General features: G+C 41.6%; 1 protein-coding gene across 1 annotated transcript; it reads left to right on the top strand.

The window, feature by feature from the left end:
* The first annotated feature begins 6,931 nt into the window (after window positions 1-6,931).
* On the top strand, window positions 6,932-13,831 carry cnppd1 (cyclin Pas1/PHO80 domain containing 1). Its single transcript, XM_030779834.1, has 8 exons — window positions 6,932-7,054; window positions 7,661-7,763; window positions 8,489-8,570; window positions 8,887-9,007; window positions 9,282-9,410; window positions 10,001-10,062; window positions 10,656-10,773; window positions 10,982-13,831. Exons 1-8 carry the CDS (start codon window positions 6,992-6,994, stop codon window positions 11,576-11,578), a joined length of 1,275 nt encoding a protein of 424 aa, XP_030635694.1. The 5' UTR covers window positions 6,932-6,991; the 3' UTR covers window positions 11,579-13,831.
* Window positions 13,832-14,542: the final 711 nt, after the last annotated feature.

Here is a 14,542-nt window from a genome sequence, read left to right as displayed (position 1 = left end):
TTCAAGTCTACAAGCATTTTGTTGGCTTAGATACTGTATTAAATGAGGAAATTAGCAAGAAAAATGTACCTGCGTGACTTTGCCTCCTTGGATGACATTTTAATGGAACACTCTGTTAAACCAATCTGTAGATGTGGGTCGTTAAAAGCCGATGCAAGGTAGGAGCAATTGAGGAGGAAGTGCTCCGTGAGGTCTGCACGGAACTAAGCCTCTCTCAGCAATTCACTTTGACGGTAATATGGCCATAAACCAGAGCTACTTTTTATATCGATGCATTTGGATGATGCATTAGGTGACAGCAAACATTTGGCTGATTTGTACTCACTTGGAAAACATTCTGAAAACACAATCTCTCTCCCATGTAAAGATGACCTTGAAGGGGCTAGAGGCCTTGATTGAGAAATTCAGACCAGCCCTGGACTCACTTGTTAACAAAATCCTCACACCAATTTTATTTGGGTCTCAGGAAGAGGTAAGTGCTTTTTAGATAAGTTTGCTTATTTTGAACGTTTTCAAGCCCAGTAGTCTAGACTTTCTCCCTCTCTGTTTCTCTCTCTCTCTCTCTCTCTCTCTCTCTCTCTCTTTCTCCTATTCCTTGCTTTCTCTTTCTCTCCCTCTTATATTTGAAGAGCTCACCAAGAGTACAGAGTGCCAATAGACCATGCTCAGCACCCCCTCCACGAGTCTCTCCCAAATCACCAGAGGCCTCCATAATATTACAGAGCTGCAGCAGAATGATTAAGTGCCTACTAGATGATCCAGTTCAGCAGCTGACAGTTATGGGACCTCTGATCAGTCCCAACTCAATGATAAAGACCAGAACATGTTCTGGAGAGAACAGTGGTGCTATGAGGGACCTTTTTAACCTGCCTACCTTTAGCAACACAGAAATGGAGATGCCAAAGAGGGTCTCGAATCAGCTGGAGGATCCCTTCTCAAATGCTGAGAAACTCATATCAGCAGTTATCAAGAAGGTGAGAAGAAAGATTTTTAACTACCTCTGTAAATGCAATGGATTATCCCCCACCACCAAACTACTGGAGATGTTCCTTAATTCCAAAGCCGAAGCTAAAGATGTCATAAACGCAGTCTTCCTGAAGATTGCCGAGATTTCCAGGACGAATGCCCAGAACGATCCACTCATGGGAAGGTACTTGGATCAGTCCATTGTTATTAGTGCCTTAAAAGACATGGAATTCAGGCTGAAAAGGCTTGCATCCAAAGGCACATGGATCCCAAGGCAGATTGCAGTGTGTGAAAACACCATTGCAAACATAATTGATCGGGTCCTGTTCCGGCCAAAAGACGACTCCGAAACAAGCAGTAATTCTCCGCTTGTGTGGTCCACTGTGGATGAGACCAAGACATTGCTTAAGAAGTTCCCCTGGATCCAAGTGACTGGAGTGGAGGACTCTGCGAATCTTTTGAAGGACCTGTCTTCTGCCCCTGAGGTTGCCGGATGTGTAGTGAAGAAACTGGAAGGCTTGTCAGGATCATGGAGCGGACTTGAAGAAGCAGAAGTGGGGATCCGGTCAAGAATCATAGTCCACCATGTTGCTCGTCTTGTTGCAAAAGACATTGCCCGTTACCAGTCAGACAAGTCATTGGGGTATGACTGTGAAATGACACAAACTATAATCACGTCCGCTCGATTTCCAGCAAGGTTTACCGTAAAAAGTGAACTGGTGGACAACTTGGTGACCAGACTACTTTTGAAACTTCATCCTCTCAACAAAAGAGGCACTCGGGAGTTACCAAAACAAGAGCTTTTGGCATTGTGTGTCAGAGTCTCTGCAATGACACATAACGTTTTGTCCAAAATTCCTGATATTGAGGTGAATGAAGAGGCAGCATTACCAACTTTGACCCTTCACAGAGCCACCTTGAATCTTCAGAGTGCCATGATTAAAAACTTTGGCACAAGCATCCAGGTAAAAAAACTGGTAGCGGCCAAGGACCCTCATGTGCTAGCTACCCTGCCAAGCATTGTGATCAGCGAAATACTGAAGTTATATGAGTGTCCTTCAGATGATGGATGCTTCCCGGAGTCGGCTAAGAAAATGGAGGAGGAGAAGGTGGAGGATTTGTTCTCCACACCATTGCCAGATTCCATGAAAATGGACATGTACAACGAATTTGGACTATGGATACGGTCTCTTACAGTGACGGCTGGTGGTGATATTGGGTGGGTGGGCTAACAAGTGGATTATACCCATCAGTAATTTACACTGCAGCAACAGCAGCATCACATCCGAGATACCAAGTCACAGCAAGGCCAATATATACCTTGTTATAGCAAGTGCTCTACAACAACACCATAGAGAGGCCAACAAACTCTGTATCTGTCTCCCCCCCTCCTCTCACACACACACTCAGGCTACATACCATTTAACTATTTTCCTCTGTACACATTAACACATGCCATTTTAACAAAAACAAAATATGCAAGAATGATGGAATGATAGGCTGCATGATAGAACAGAATGCTCCACAATGTCAGCCTACAATGTCAGAAAAGGGTCTACCTAGGGATGCAGTACAAAACGTGTTCCAACTGTAATGACTGCCCATAGATACTGCAACTGTTGTCGTTTTTTTTTTTTTTTATCGCAACCGTTTTGCAACACAGGGCCATGATTTAGAGGGACAGCCAGGGCCATCCGTACTGCACATAGGTGAAAGCATTTGCCAAGAATGTTTTCGTAAATCAAGAACGAAAGTTGGAGGATCGAAGACGATCAGAAACTATCCTAGTCTCGACCGTAAACAATGCCAACCCGCGATCCCGCGGTGTCCCCTACAACCCGCCGGGCAGTGTGAAGGAAACCAATGAGTCTTTGGGTTCTGGCAGGGAGTGCGGTTGCAAAGCTGAAACTTACAGGAATTCACGGTCCAAGCCGTGTCTCCTCCAAAAAGCAAGCATGGGAAACAGAAAAGCGAATTCTTAGCTACGCTAGCCAGTCCTTTCGTTAAAACCAAGTTTCAAAACTTACGATTTTGTCGTTTGTCCTTTTGTGTTATTTGAACGTCGTTTAGACGATGTGTCCCCAGTCTCTTCACTTCCAATTTTTCCACCAACGACATCGAAGAAAAGGGATGTGAAAGTAAATAATCCGCCTCGTTCATGCTAACGCCCACCATTGCCACAGTCGCTCACTTCTTTCTCCCCACTCTCATACATGTAGGTGCTACAGTAGCACCTCACTGTATGTACCGCCTGTACATTCGCTGTCATTGGTCAAAAGTAAATGGGCTGTGGGCTGAATTAATTTAGCCCAAATGATCAGCAAATTAAGGGGGCGTGGCATGACACCTGTCACTCACTTGACCCTACGAAGATGAATGGTAGCTGATTCTACTCTGTTTGGGCTGTAAAAAATAAGCCCATTTGGGTATATCCTGCGTTTTTCTTGCGACTGTTTGGTGCTGTTGCCGCTCTAGGTTCCACCAAAATGTAAAACAGTCTGTTATAAGGTTTTTTAACAATAATTTTCTCATCTTTATTGTAAAAGATAGGGAGGGCTTAGCCCTGCTAGCCCATTTATACCAGCCGTCCCTGGTCTCTTAGCACCTTCAGGAGGGCATACCGTCTTAACCCAGAGCCTAAGATGGAGCATGTCTTACAAAGAGTCGCTGAGCGTGGTAATCACAAAAGTGATGCCATATGGATTCCCTTTGGGATATTAAGAAATGAAGATGACGGTGATGTGCTTAATGGAGAAAGTGAGAACCCATTAGCTATGGATTGCAGCCCTTCAGCTGTCCTGAGACAGTTTCCAAGAGCTAGAATCTTTGGAGATGTGGAGAAAGAGCAGACTGTGCTGACTTCCAGTCCTGGGCACAGTGTTTTGAACAGCAGACATGCGATGGCTGGTGTAAACTTTCCAATTAAGGGCCAAAACAACTTGGCGAACGTGAGTGATTTACCAGACAATGGTGCGATTAAAAACTGCATTGTCCCTCTTGATGTTGTACTGATGGTCCTACGTATAGCTTTGCGTTTCAATCTCACTGACACAAACATTGAGCCCTCATCTCGAGAAGACAGTTTTGTCAAACACTTGTGCGTTTTGCTACAAGAGGGATTGGCAAAGTATCAGAAGAACAGAGTGTTCCTCCGTAACCTGGACAAGGTGCTGACAGACCCAGAGAGCATGAGAGATTACGCCTGCCATGTTAAGTTCTCTTTACACGATGAACTGAAGACCATACCTCGCTTGGATAAATTTGAGGGACCTTTCTTGAGATATAATTTGTACGACGACATGTCTGAAAATCTGGAATTATTTAAAATATTGTGCAAACACATGGTGGATCATTTGAAACCTGTCGTCAGCTTCTCTGAGGACACTAAAGATGGGGACTGTACCCCATTCTGTGTCAATATTCCAGCAGTCAGAGTGAAGAGTACCAGTCAAACACAGAGACCAAAGACTAGCCTGGAAGTACTGACTGAGAAGGAAAAAGAAGAGGACCGAGCAGAACTTTACAGACCTTTGACAGAACAGGAAAAACAACAACTGGTGAGACAAACATGTGGTTAATTGCTTTTCAATGTTAGCATTCCCAGTCAACCTGTATTTGTCTTTAGGAAATGACTGTGGTGCCTAAGCAGTGTAAATTTGTCAATGTTTTATTGGATGTTGTTCTATTACATTGTTATTGTTATAGTGTTATATTACACTGTCTTGTCTAAATTATTCAGAAGAGAACACAACCCAACATTTATCAAAATGATTATCATTACACACTCAAAGACATTTCTCATGTTTAACAGATGAGAGACAGAGATTCTGAGAAAAGTGGTAAGTTTTCCATTTTCGTCTTTTACATGTGAGAATTTTGAAATCTTTGAGAAAATGTTATATTCATATCTTAGTCCAACTGTTGTTCACTCATATATTCTGACATCTTGTCATTACCCTCTAGGGTGCTTGATTAGATGAAGCTGTCACTCACTCTAAAATTACCCCCTGTTTTTCCCCAGCCCTGAAAAAGAAAAGAAGTTGGTGGGAGATTTTCTTTTGCTGCTGTGGACGATTGAAAAGATCAAGAACACCGAAAACATCTACCAGCATCTTTTGAGACTCCATACTACCAGCTTTGCTCTTTAGAATTCATTATTTTCTATAATATATAGTACATTCTTTTATATAATATGTATTGATTTCTATACATTTCCATATATTTGTATGGTCTGCATTTCTTGCAGTCTTCTAAACATTAAATAGAACTTCATTCAGCTGTGGTCAGTTGTTTTAATATCACAATTTATTTATTTTATTTAAATATTACACATTTATTTTTCATAAACATAATAAAATAAAATATCACATGTTTATTTTTCATAGACATAATAATATACATTAATTTGCTCGTGTCATCTTGAGATTACATCAGAACAGTGTGAACCTTTGGACATGGGTTGATATCACAGGAAATATTCAAAGACATTGAAGCAAAATTAAGGAAAATGTTGTGAAATAATGCTCCTAGGGTTCACATTCATCCTCACAAGAAGGATACAATCCAAAATCTTCAAGATCAGCCTTTAAAACAGGGTGTAAAGCTGTTTTGGCTCCATCAGATTACAACACATCCACACATCTCTCTTAACAGCCTGTTAGATTATAACATCCATGCAGCTCTCCTAATAGTCTGTCAGATTGTAACACATTTACACATCTCTCCTAACAGCCTGTCAGATTATAACACATCCACACATCTCTCCTAACAGCCTGTCAGACAAGCTAGGCCTCCTCAGACCTAGTCTTCCACCTCAGCATTTCCTGAGAAAAATAGAACCAAGGAATGAAGGAGCAGAGTGGTTCAGAACTTCGCCTCTTTCAGATAATTCAATACAAATGTCACTTTGCATTGTTTCACTAGAAATACCCCCTCCCCCCGTGCATACTCTCAAATTATGTCTGACATTAAATTACTTTTAAAATATGCTAAAACTTGAAGAGAAAAAAGTGAAGCACTTGGTTTGTCTTGAAAGAATATTCCACATATCCAAAAGGTTTAAGGGTTAATTACATAAAAATGCCACTTTTATTCAGTGAACTCTCAGAAGCAGCTAGCTTTAAATTTGTTGGCTTCCCAGAGCTGTGGGTTTGCTAAGTTACTGTAAAGTGTGGGCAAGTGTGAGATTCAGTTTGTTGTTGTCAATATAAAATTAACTTAAATGAAACGGTCAGTTTGATTTTGTGGGAAAATCAATTGTTTAAATTAATCGACTAATCGGTAAAATAGTCGATATCGATAGAAAAACAGTAGTTAGAGGCAGCAGAATCATCATCGTTACAAATTCAGACTTTGTGTGATACCACAGGTTACAGTCACTTTTCATATGTTGTCTCAGCCAATTGTGAACAGAGGAGGGCGTTGTTTCACTTTGTGGTCTATCCTTGTCATCAATCAGAGGAAGATTTCCTTTGGAACGAATGACTACTGAGTGACACTTGTTAAAGAAAAGTTAAGCCCCTCTCTCTACTGAATGGAAAAACAACTGAACTCAAGCATGTGTTGCTGCTTCTAAATGCCACGAAAATGCAAACTAGATCGGAAGTGTTCAAGACGGACATGCAATAACAACAACAACAACAAAAATACATTATTTGTGGTTTGTTCACTAAATTGTCAGTTTTGCACAAGTATCACTACCTACCCATGTTTTTTTCTTTAACTGTTTTCAGATCTAATAAAAAGCGCTTAAATGAAGGGCTGTTTACTTTGTTAACTGAACCTCACTATGGACTTCCAGTTGCACGCCATGTGTATCAGCCACTCATACATGAGTGTACCATTTATGTACAGAATGTTCTCTATTGCCATAGTTTACTAGTTGCGTAACTTTTGTATCCGCCTGCTCAGCTGCACACTACACTATAGGGGTCACTGTTGTTCGAGTGGGAGACGGCGCCTAACAACGCCGCTCTGTACGTTTACCAGGGTTTCTATCTTTTAATGTCAACGTTTGACAAGTACCATGGATTTTAACGACTTGTTCGACGAGCGGACATTTCCATTTTCCGATTTTCAGGAGTTTACGGTATGTGAATGCAAGTTGTCGGTTGGATCTGGTTAAGTCCGCAAGAGGTCGAGAGAACTAGCATATCCTGCTTGTGGTTAAGTAGACCAGCCTAAGGAGTTCGTTAAACTGCCAAACGAGTTTGAACCAAGAAGTTTTCTTTGTCTGTTTTTAGCAGACAGAAATAGGTGAAAAAGTTGGTTGTCGTGTGAGGATTGTAGTTAAGCATTTGTTAAACTTAGTAGCTTGCTGGGGAACTCTAACAGCGGGCCTATTGCTCGTAAGCTACCCGACTTTAGCAGCTCCTGGTGCAGTGCCTTATTAATTTAGAGCGGGGCTTGAAAAGGCCTTGTTATTGTGGTTTTGTTTAGAGCAGCATTTCTTGTCTTGTGTAGCGCCAATTCAGTAGCGTGGGATAAGGTATAAGGAAGTCTGTATCAACCTGTGTGTTTTGCATTACAGAGACACCTCAAAACTTGAACAAAAACTGTAAAGAAATCAGCCTCATTTTGACTAGCCAATGTTTATCTTTGCACGAACCGGCTATTTACGGGGGCTTTGGTTAGCAAGACAAACTGTTCCACTGTCACGGAATCATTGTTTGGTGTCTTTTCCGATACTTCGTAGTTTTTACCCGGACATCAGCAACTGTCGGAGCGGGTCAGGAAGCGTTTGTACTATGGTCTCGACCAAGACAGTTCTCTAGACGAACTATCATGTCCGGTTACAGGTGAGTTCACTTAAATAACGAGATAACACTACATGATGAAGCTAATTTCAGAATCATGTTCACTTTGATGCATCAGACTGATGACCGCTTGTCACTTGTATGTGTAACTAGCTTTTACTGCTCTGTCACTTCCACATGACGTGGAAAACCCAATATATCGCAGCACAACAGTGACATGTATGGGCTTGTCTCTGTGTTGCTACTTGTTAACATGTCTCTTTATCTGTTCCATCTGTCATGTGTACTGCTCACGAGTTTATTTCGTTAGAACTAGCTGGGGTTTACTTATGGGGTTGGTTTACTTATGTTTTTAAACTACACTCATTAAACACGTATTTTAGTACTTAACTTTCATTTGAGAAATACTGAACGGAGGGCTAATATGATGAACAATTTGGCTTTTGCGCTTCGTGCTTTTAGTTTTACACAGTTAGACCTGCATTTATTTGTATTTTTTGATTAAGTTTTGAACTGTGACACATTTTACCACTACTGCCAGAGATTGTTAGAGATAACATAATGTAAATCAGCATTATTACAAAAGCCACGATTACCCATTGGGATACATTAATTCTTCCCTCCCATCTTAAGTCCTAATAATCCTGACCTCTTAAACCGTATGTACTGAAGTTCTGTGACTAACTGAGACTAAGGGCTCTATAAAAAAAAAAAACCCTTTTATGAGAGAGTTTTTGACACTAGATGCTTTTTCTTTTGTACTTCAGATATTGCTGTGGAACTGCTCCAGAAGTCTGCCCCAAGTCCAATCCGAAAACTCCATAAGAAATATGCGGCACACGTGGCCAGGTAAGACAGGGTCTTCCCTGGTCTGCTGTGGCTTACTGATAAAACACAGCCACAGTATTACTCACAAACGGGTCTAAGACTGTAACTTATTATCAAGAAATGGATGCCCTGGGGTCTGGTTTGTCCCCCGTGTTTGTTTGTTTGTTTTTTTTGTTTTGTTTGTTTGTTTTCATCCTTTGAGGATAAGGATTCATAGCTGAAATGAATGCAGTGTTATACTTGCCATTTAAACTCACAGGTATTGTAATCGTTATGTACTAACGTGGTGAGGATGTTGTTACTGTAATCTTGTTTTTTGTTGTTGTGTTTACTTCAGGGAGGCCTGTATCTCCCCCTGTGCTATGATGCTGGCTCTGGTTTACATTGAAAGATTACGACACAGAAACCCTGAATACCTGCAGCAGATTTCCTCCTCGGACCTTTTCTTGATATCTATGGTATGTATACAGGTTTCAGTGTCTGTGGTAGATGTGTAGATCTTGATGTGTGTGGTCTGTATACAGTGTTTGATATCTGTGGATGATGTTCAGGTTTTGATTTCTATAGTAGGTTTACAAATTAAGAGTTGTCAGTTCCTCGCAAGGGCAAATCGTCCTCTCAGTCTAAACTCCAGTAGAAAGAACTGTAGGGTTTCATTGAATACATTGTAAGTCTTTTTTCAGACCTTCTTAAAGTTCTTGTTCTCATGTAATTTTTCTTCCTCTCTCCCAGATGGTGGCCAGTAAGTATTTGTACGATGAAGGAGAGGAGGAAGAGGTTTTCAATGACGAATGGGGAGCAGCTGGCAAGCTGGACGTGCAAACCGTTAACACACTGGAGATGAATTTCCTTAATGCCATTGTGAGTTTACTCCTACCCGTTGATAAGATCAGTCACATCAAGTGTGTTAGTGAAGAGTTGGAGCAGAAAATTTCTGTCCAGTGGTTTGCAGGACTGGATTTAGGAAACACTGGGTGCACTGTTTCAGTTGAGGAACACGGGGAATAGGACATTAGAGAATTGTTTCAATTGAGGAACACAGAGAGTAAAAAATGGGGCAAGCTGTGTGGAGTCTGGATCTGTTCACAGTGTTTGCTCTGGTTTTGTAAGTTCTGTTGAGAATGCTCACAGATGTGAGGTTTTTTTTTTTTCTTTTTGTCATCATGTTTGTTCTTGGTCAACAGACAACTTTATCAGAGGAGGTTTGCCAAGATTTAACACACTTTATGAGCACACTGACCTACATGATGAAAGTGGACAACAAATATATTATGTTTGTGTTATCTTCGTTAAAATGTGGGCCATCTGTAAAACATTTGGGCTAAAGAGAGATAGCATGACTGTCGTCCTGTTACTGGGGAACTTATCTCCCCCAGTTGTTTCATGTGTTCTTCTCTTGTGTGTTTAAGTTTGCTAATCTCCACTCTGATGTTGGCCCTTTCCCTTTTCAGGAATGGAGCCTCTTTACAGAGCCCAGCGAATTCTTTAATGTTCTCACTCAACTGGAGGCCAGGTAGGCAAGACTCTGTGTATCTGTCTATATGATTCTATGCCATGTAGGCAAGACTCTCTGTATCTGTCTATATGACTGTGCTTGTGAATGGCACTTGGAATTATCCAGCGGCACTGTGTGAAATCTAAACTAACTCAACCAGTAGCACTGTCTTTCTCTTCATGCAACACTGATTTGTTTCTGGGTCATGGCCTACCCGCCTGCCTCCTGACGCTGTAATACAACTGCAACCTGTTCTTAGCCTCTTGCATCAGGCACTGACAGTGTTATCAGCCTGCCCCAGTCAGCCAGCTACCTGAATCTAATCCTCTTGATCCCATAGTTATCTCGGGCTTTATTCAGCTCTTAACCCCTTCTCAGTTATACATATACATACAGTATACTTTTCTTCAAACATTGATATGGCCTTTGGTCCAGCTAATGAAGTTCCTACTGACCTATGGATCTGAAATGTCATATTGCATGTTAAATCCCCACTGTTGGAGTCAGTACAGTTAGGAATTAGCAGTGCCTTGTAAGTGAATTAGCTCAGAGCTTCATTCAATGTCGTGTTGTTGATACCTCACTGAGTATTTTTGTTGGGGGTGTCTCAGCATTGCGGAGCGACAAGGGATGAAGCGAGGCTGGTTCACCTACACTGATCTCTGTGTGCTGATGGAGCGGTCGGCGTGGCGACAGGCCCTTGCTTCCATCTACCTACACTTTGCAAAGGTGGGTGTGTCGTCCCTTCAGGTAGAGAGAGTTTTTTTTGTTTTGTTTTGTTTTGTTTTTTGAGTGTTTGTGGTCACATGAGTACTTTCTTATAAGTGAGGTTGCGACAATGCTGAAATGTGGAGTGATATGTCTGTAAGTGTAGAAGCACTGAGACGTTTGTGTGGGGGACATTGAAGATGAGCATTAATCCGCAGTTCTTCTTTAGATGGCCTGTATGCTGGGTCTCCTGTACCTAACCAGTGTGGCCGGACTGATCGCAGCCTCAGCAGTGCTTCACCAGATCACTGTCCCCAGCAACACCATCCGGCCCCTCGTCCCAATGGATACAATCGGCCTCCAGTCCTCCGCGCGCTCCCTGGACCTTCAACCCGACATGCCCAGCTCAGCTCCAGCCTCGCTGCCCCACTGCTGTGTCCAGGGCAACGACAGCGAGCGGCCTCGTTCCACGCTTCCCGACCACGACCGCGGCTCCACCTCCACCTCATCTCAGAACTCTGTACTGTTCGTCTGGAGCTCCCTCTTCACAGCTCTGGTCCACTCAGAACCGACGCAGCCCGTCAGTCAACAGGACTGCTCTGATTCTGTGCTCCTTTCTCCCAGTTGCCTGGACCTTTACCCGCCGCTGCAGTGCACAGCACGCAACACCTCCAGCCCCCACCATCCCCCCTGGTACAGCTGCCTCGTGGGCCCGTGGCTGGGCCCGACTCTGTTCAGCGGGATGGGGCCCCTGACGCGGCAGCCATGTGGCCCACAGACCAGCTTACCCTTTGGGAAGGCCCCAGCCCTCCTTCTTCCCAGCTAGACAGCCCAGTGTGCATACCTCTACACTGTATTACACAATAAATACAGCTGAGTTCGTCTCCAGCAAGCTATTCTGACGCTTTTTCACCTTTTTAACCCTGTGTTTTGTGTAATTACACACACAAAAAAAAACTTGGAGATAATATGAACGCTTTTGTCTGTAACTTTGAGGTTTGGGATGGGGCTCTAAGGTCAGGTGGAAATTGGAAACGTGTAACTCTTTTGATCAGCTTCAGGATTTTGTTTTGTTTGTTTTCAACTTGTGTGGAGTTGTGACCATATTTGCCCTTCTCATCACAAAGCATCTTTTTTGCTGACAGCTAAATAACAGATTGAACATATTTTATTAATATTTTTTATATTGTAAAACAATACTCTTAAAAATGAACAGAAATGCTGTTGAGATAGATGGGACAGAAGATATGTCAAAAAAAAATGGTGCAGTGTTTCGAAGATCTCTGGGCACTTTGTGATATGGCAAGTCTTGAGAGAATTTTCCAGGTTGGACTGAAGGTTTGAGTTTGGAAATGGGAGGGTTTGTTCATCTGTGTTGCACTTATTGCTACTTGCATTTAATGTTTGAACAAGGTATTATAGTGGAGGTTTTTTTTTAAGAAGGGCTGAAGGAGCTGGGATTGGTCACATGTTTTAATTTTAGCGGGGATCTCTCACTATTAAAAAATGAAAAGGGAAAAAAAAGAGAGTGGATGAGACAAGAGCAGTGGTTTGGGGATAACATTGTGTTATTAGTGCTACCTGGTTTTGATGGTGGTTTAGTTAATCTTTAATTCCATAAGAAAGCTAGTTCCATCTAGTAGTTCATTGGAGAGACAACTAAAGAGTTCTAGAGAACCACCAGAAAAACTTGTAATTTGTTTACTGCTTGGGGGGGGACTAACAATCAGAGAAAAAGTTGTTCATAGTTCTTGTACCTACTGATGAACTGTGGAGCACTGTCTCAGTAACTCAGTGTAACTTTGTTGTTCAGCTTTGAGCAGGGAATACTTGGAAGTGTAGTACAGTGTTTTGTGTGTTTTGGATGTTGAGCGAAACTTGTAGTGTAGTTCAATATTTGATAAAAGCACATATTAACTATAGAAAATCAGCTCAGTGATAAGGAAAGCAGAGCAGTAATGTGTGCTGTTGTCATGATGTTCTGGAGTGAAGAAAAGCTTTATTGTACTGCTAAGTCTGCTTAACCTGCAGTTAGGGGGCTGACATTTAGCAATTATGTGGGTTTTTTTGGGGGGGGGGGGGGTTGTTGTTGTTTTTGCCTTTATTATAATGAGGTAAACACAATATTGGACAGGATTCACTCATTTGTTTTGCCACCTCTGCATCTCTATCCTTACAGATGGTCTCACAACATTGGAACGTTAAGCTAGCATCATATTCAAGCTGTTTGCAGAACTTTTTACCATATGAGGATTTTTTCTTTTTAGCTGAAGTGATGGTGTTCTTTGTTTTGTTTAGGTCACATTTATGAAAACATTGGCGATCATGCATATTCCACATTTTTGCAGTATGTCAGGCTAACATGATATTAAACTGTCCCTGCACTGAACAGTAGTGATACATTTCAAAAGGCATATTCCTACTCAAATGTTTCCACTGAACTTTCGTACCTCAGCATGGTTTTTTTGACCTAGAACTGTTCTAGGTAACTTTTTTTCCCATTTCTTGTATGTGAAGAAACTTTATTATGGACCATTCCTAGAAAAAAGAGCATTTGGGTCATACTTCACCTTTCAGTTCTTAGGCTCATCTGCATTGTCCTGTCACTGCCGTTAATGGTCAGGGAGTCTTAAAACGGTTCATGTCAGCGAGGGAAAAATCTGAGGATAGTTGACATCATTTGGCTACACATCATTATGACGTAAAGTTGGGTACTTCAGCTCATATTGACATCAGAACTCATGACTGCCTAAGACCCGTCAGTGACTGTAACCCGGTAACTGCTGAGGTCATGTCATGTGACACGTCTATCCATGTTATTCATATTCCAGTCAGGCTTAAGTTTCTTTTGTTTCTAGCAAGATACCATGCATGTTATTTAAACAATCATCAGAAATTTGTCTCTGATACAAGCAAAAATATGGAACAGAATTATTTTACCCAAAACATACCTCTAACAGATTTCTGTTCAAACTGACACTTTATTGGTTTAAAAAAAAAAAGAACCATGGTTGCTTAAAAATGCACCAATGCACAATTAGATTTCAACATTTTAAGAGCGTTTTTTTGTTTGTTTGTTTGTTTAAATATTTGTTTTTGTTGTCAATGTTGTTCATTTAAAGTAAATGAAAGGTAAAGCTGAAGTCGTGTGTCAGGCCACGTGGTCAGCTTTACAGTGCAAAAGCAGCAGTTTCTTGAGAACTCAATTCTTTGAATAGCATCTGCTAGAAAACAGTGATTAGTTTATTACATTCTTGGCTATATAATTTTGTTATCCTCTGATGTGACGTAAAAAATATGTTGGTTTTGGATATTCACTCAGATGTGAGTGAAGTTGTGGACTTTCTCCCTTTTTGCAGTTGGTTTCATTATTACATGCAGCAGTTAATTGCCACTTGAAGACAAACAATTTGGAAGGTTATTTTGAATAATTTGTATGTGTTCGCGTGTGTGCACGCACTCTTGAAGAGATTATTTCTTAGGCCCTGTTTAGACGTGGTTTTAATATGCGCCTGTAAACGACCACCAAGATGTCATGTGATCCAGTCACTCAAACCACTTGCCGAGCTGGTCTGGGATGCATTTGACCACATATCTTTTGTAGTGTAAATGCTAACGCGTCCTGATGCGTCCCCGACAGAGACTGATGTAATAACCTTCTAGCAAAAGTGACGTAGCAGTAACGAAATCCGGACGCAAGTGGTCAGCTGGACACCTTGGAGATGCCTATGATCTGATCGCCCAAGACGCATTTTAAAACCAAGTGTAAACAGGGCCTTGGTGAGACATA

Source organism: Chanos chanos, chromosome 7, assembly GCF_902362185.1.
Source record: "Chanos chanos chromosome 7, fChaCha1.1, whole genome shotgun sequence".
Taxonomy (NCBI): Eukaryota; Metazoa; Chordata; class Actinopteri; order Gonorynchiformes; family Chanidae; genus Chanos; species Chanos chanos.
This window is presented reverse-complemented; position numbering and strand designations above follow the sequence as displayed.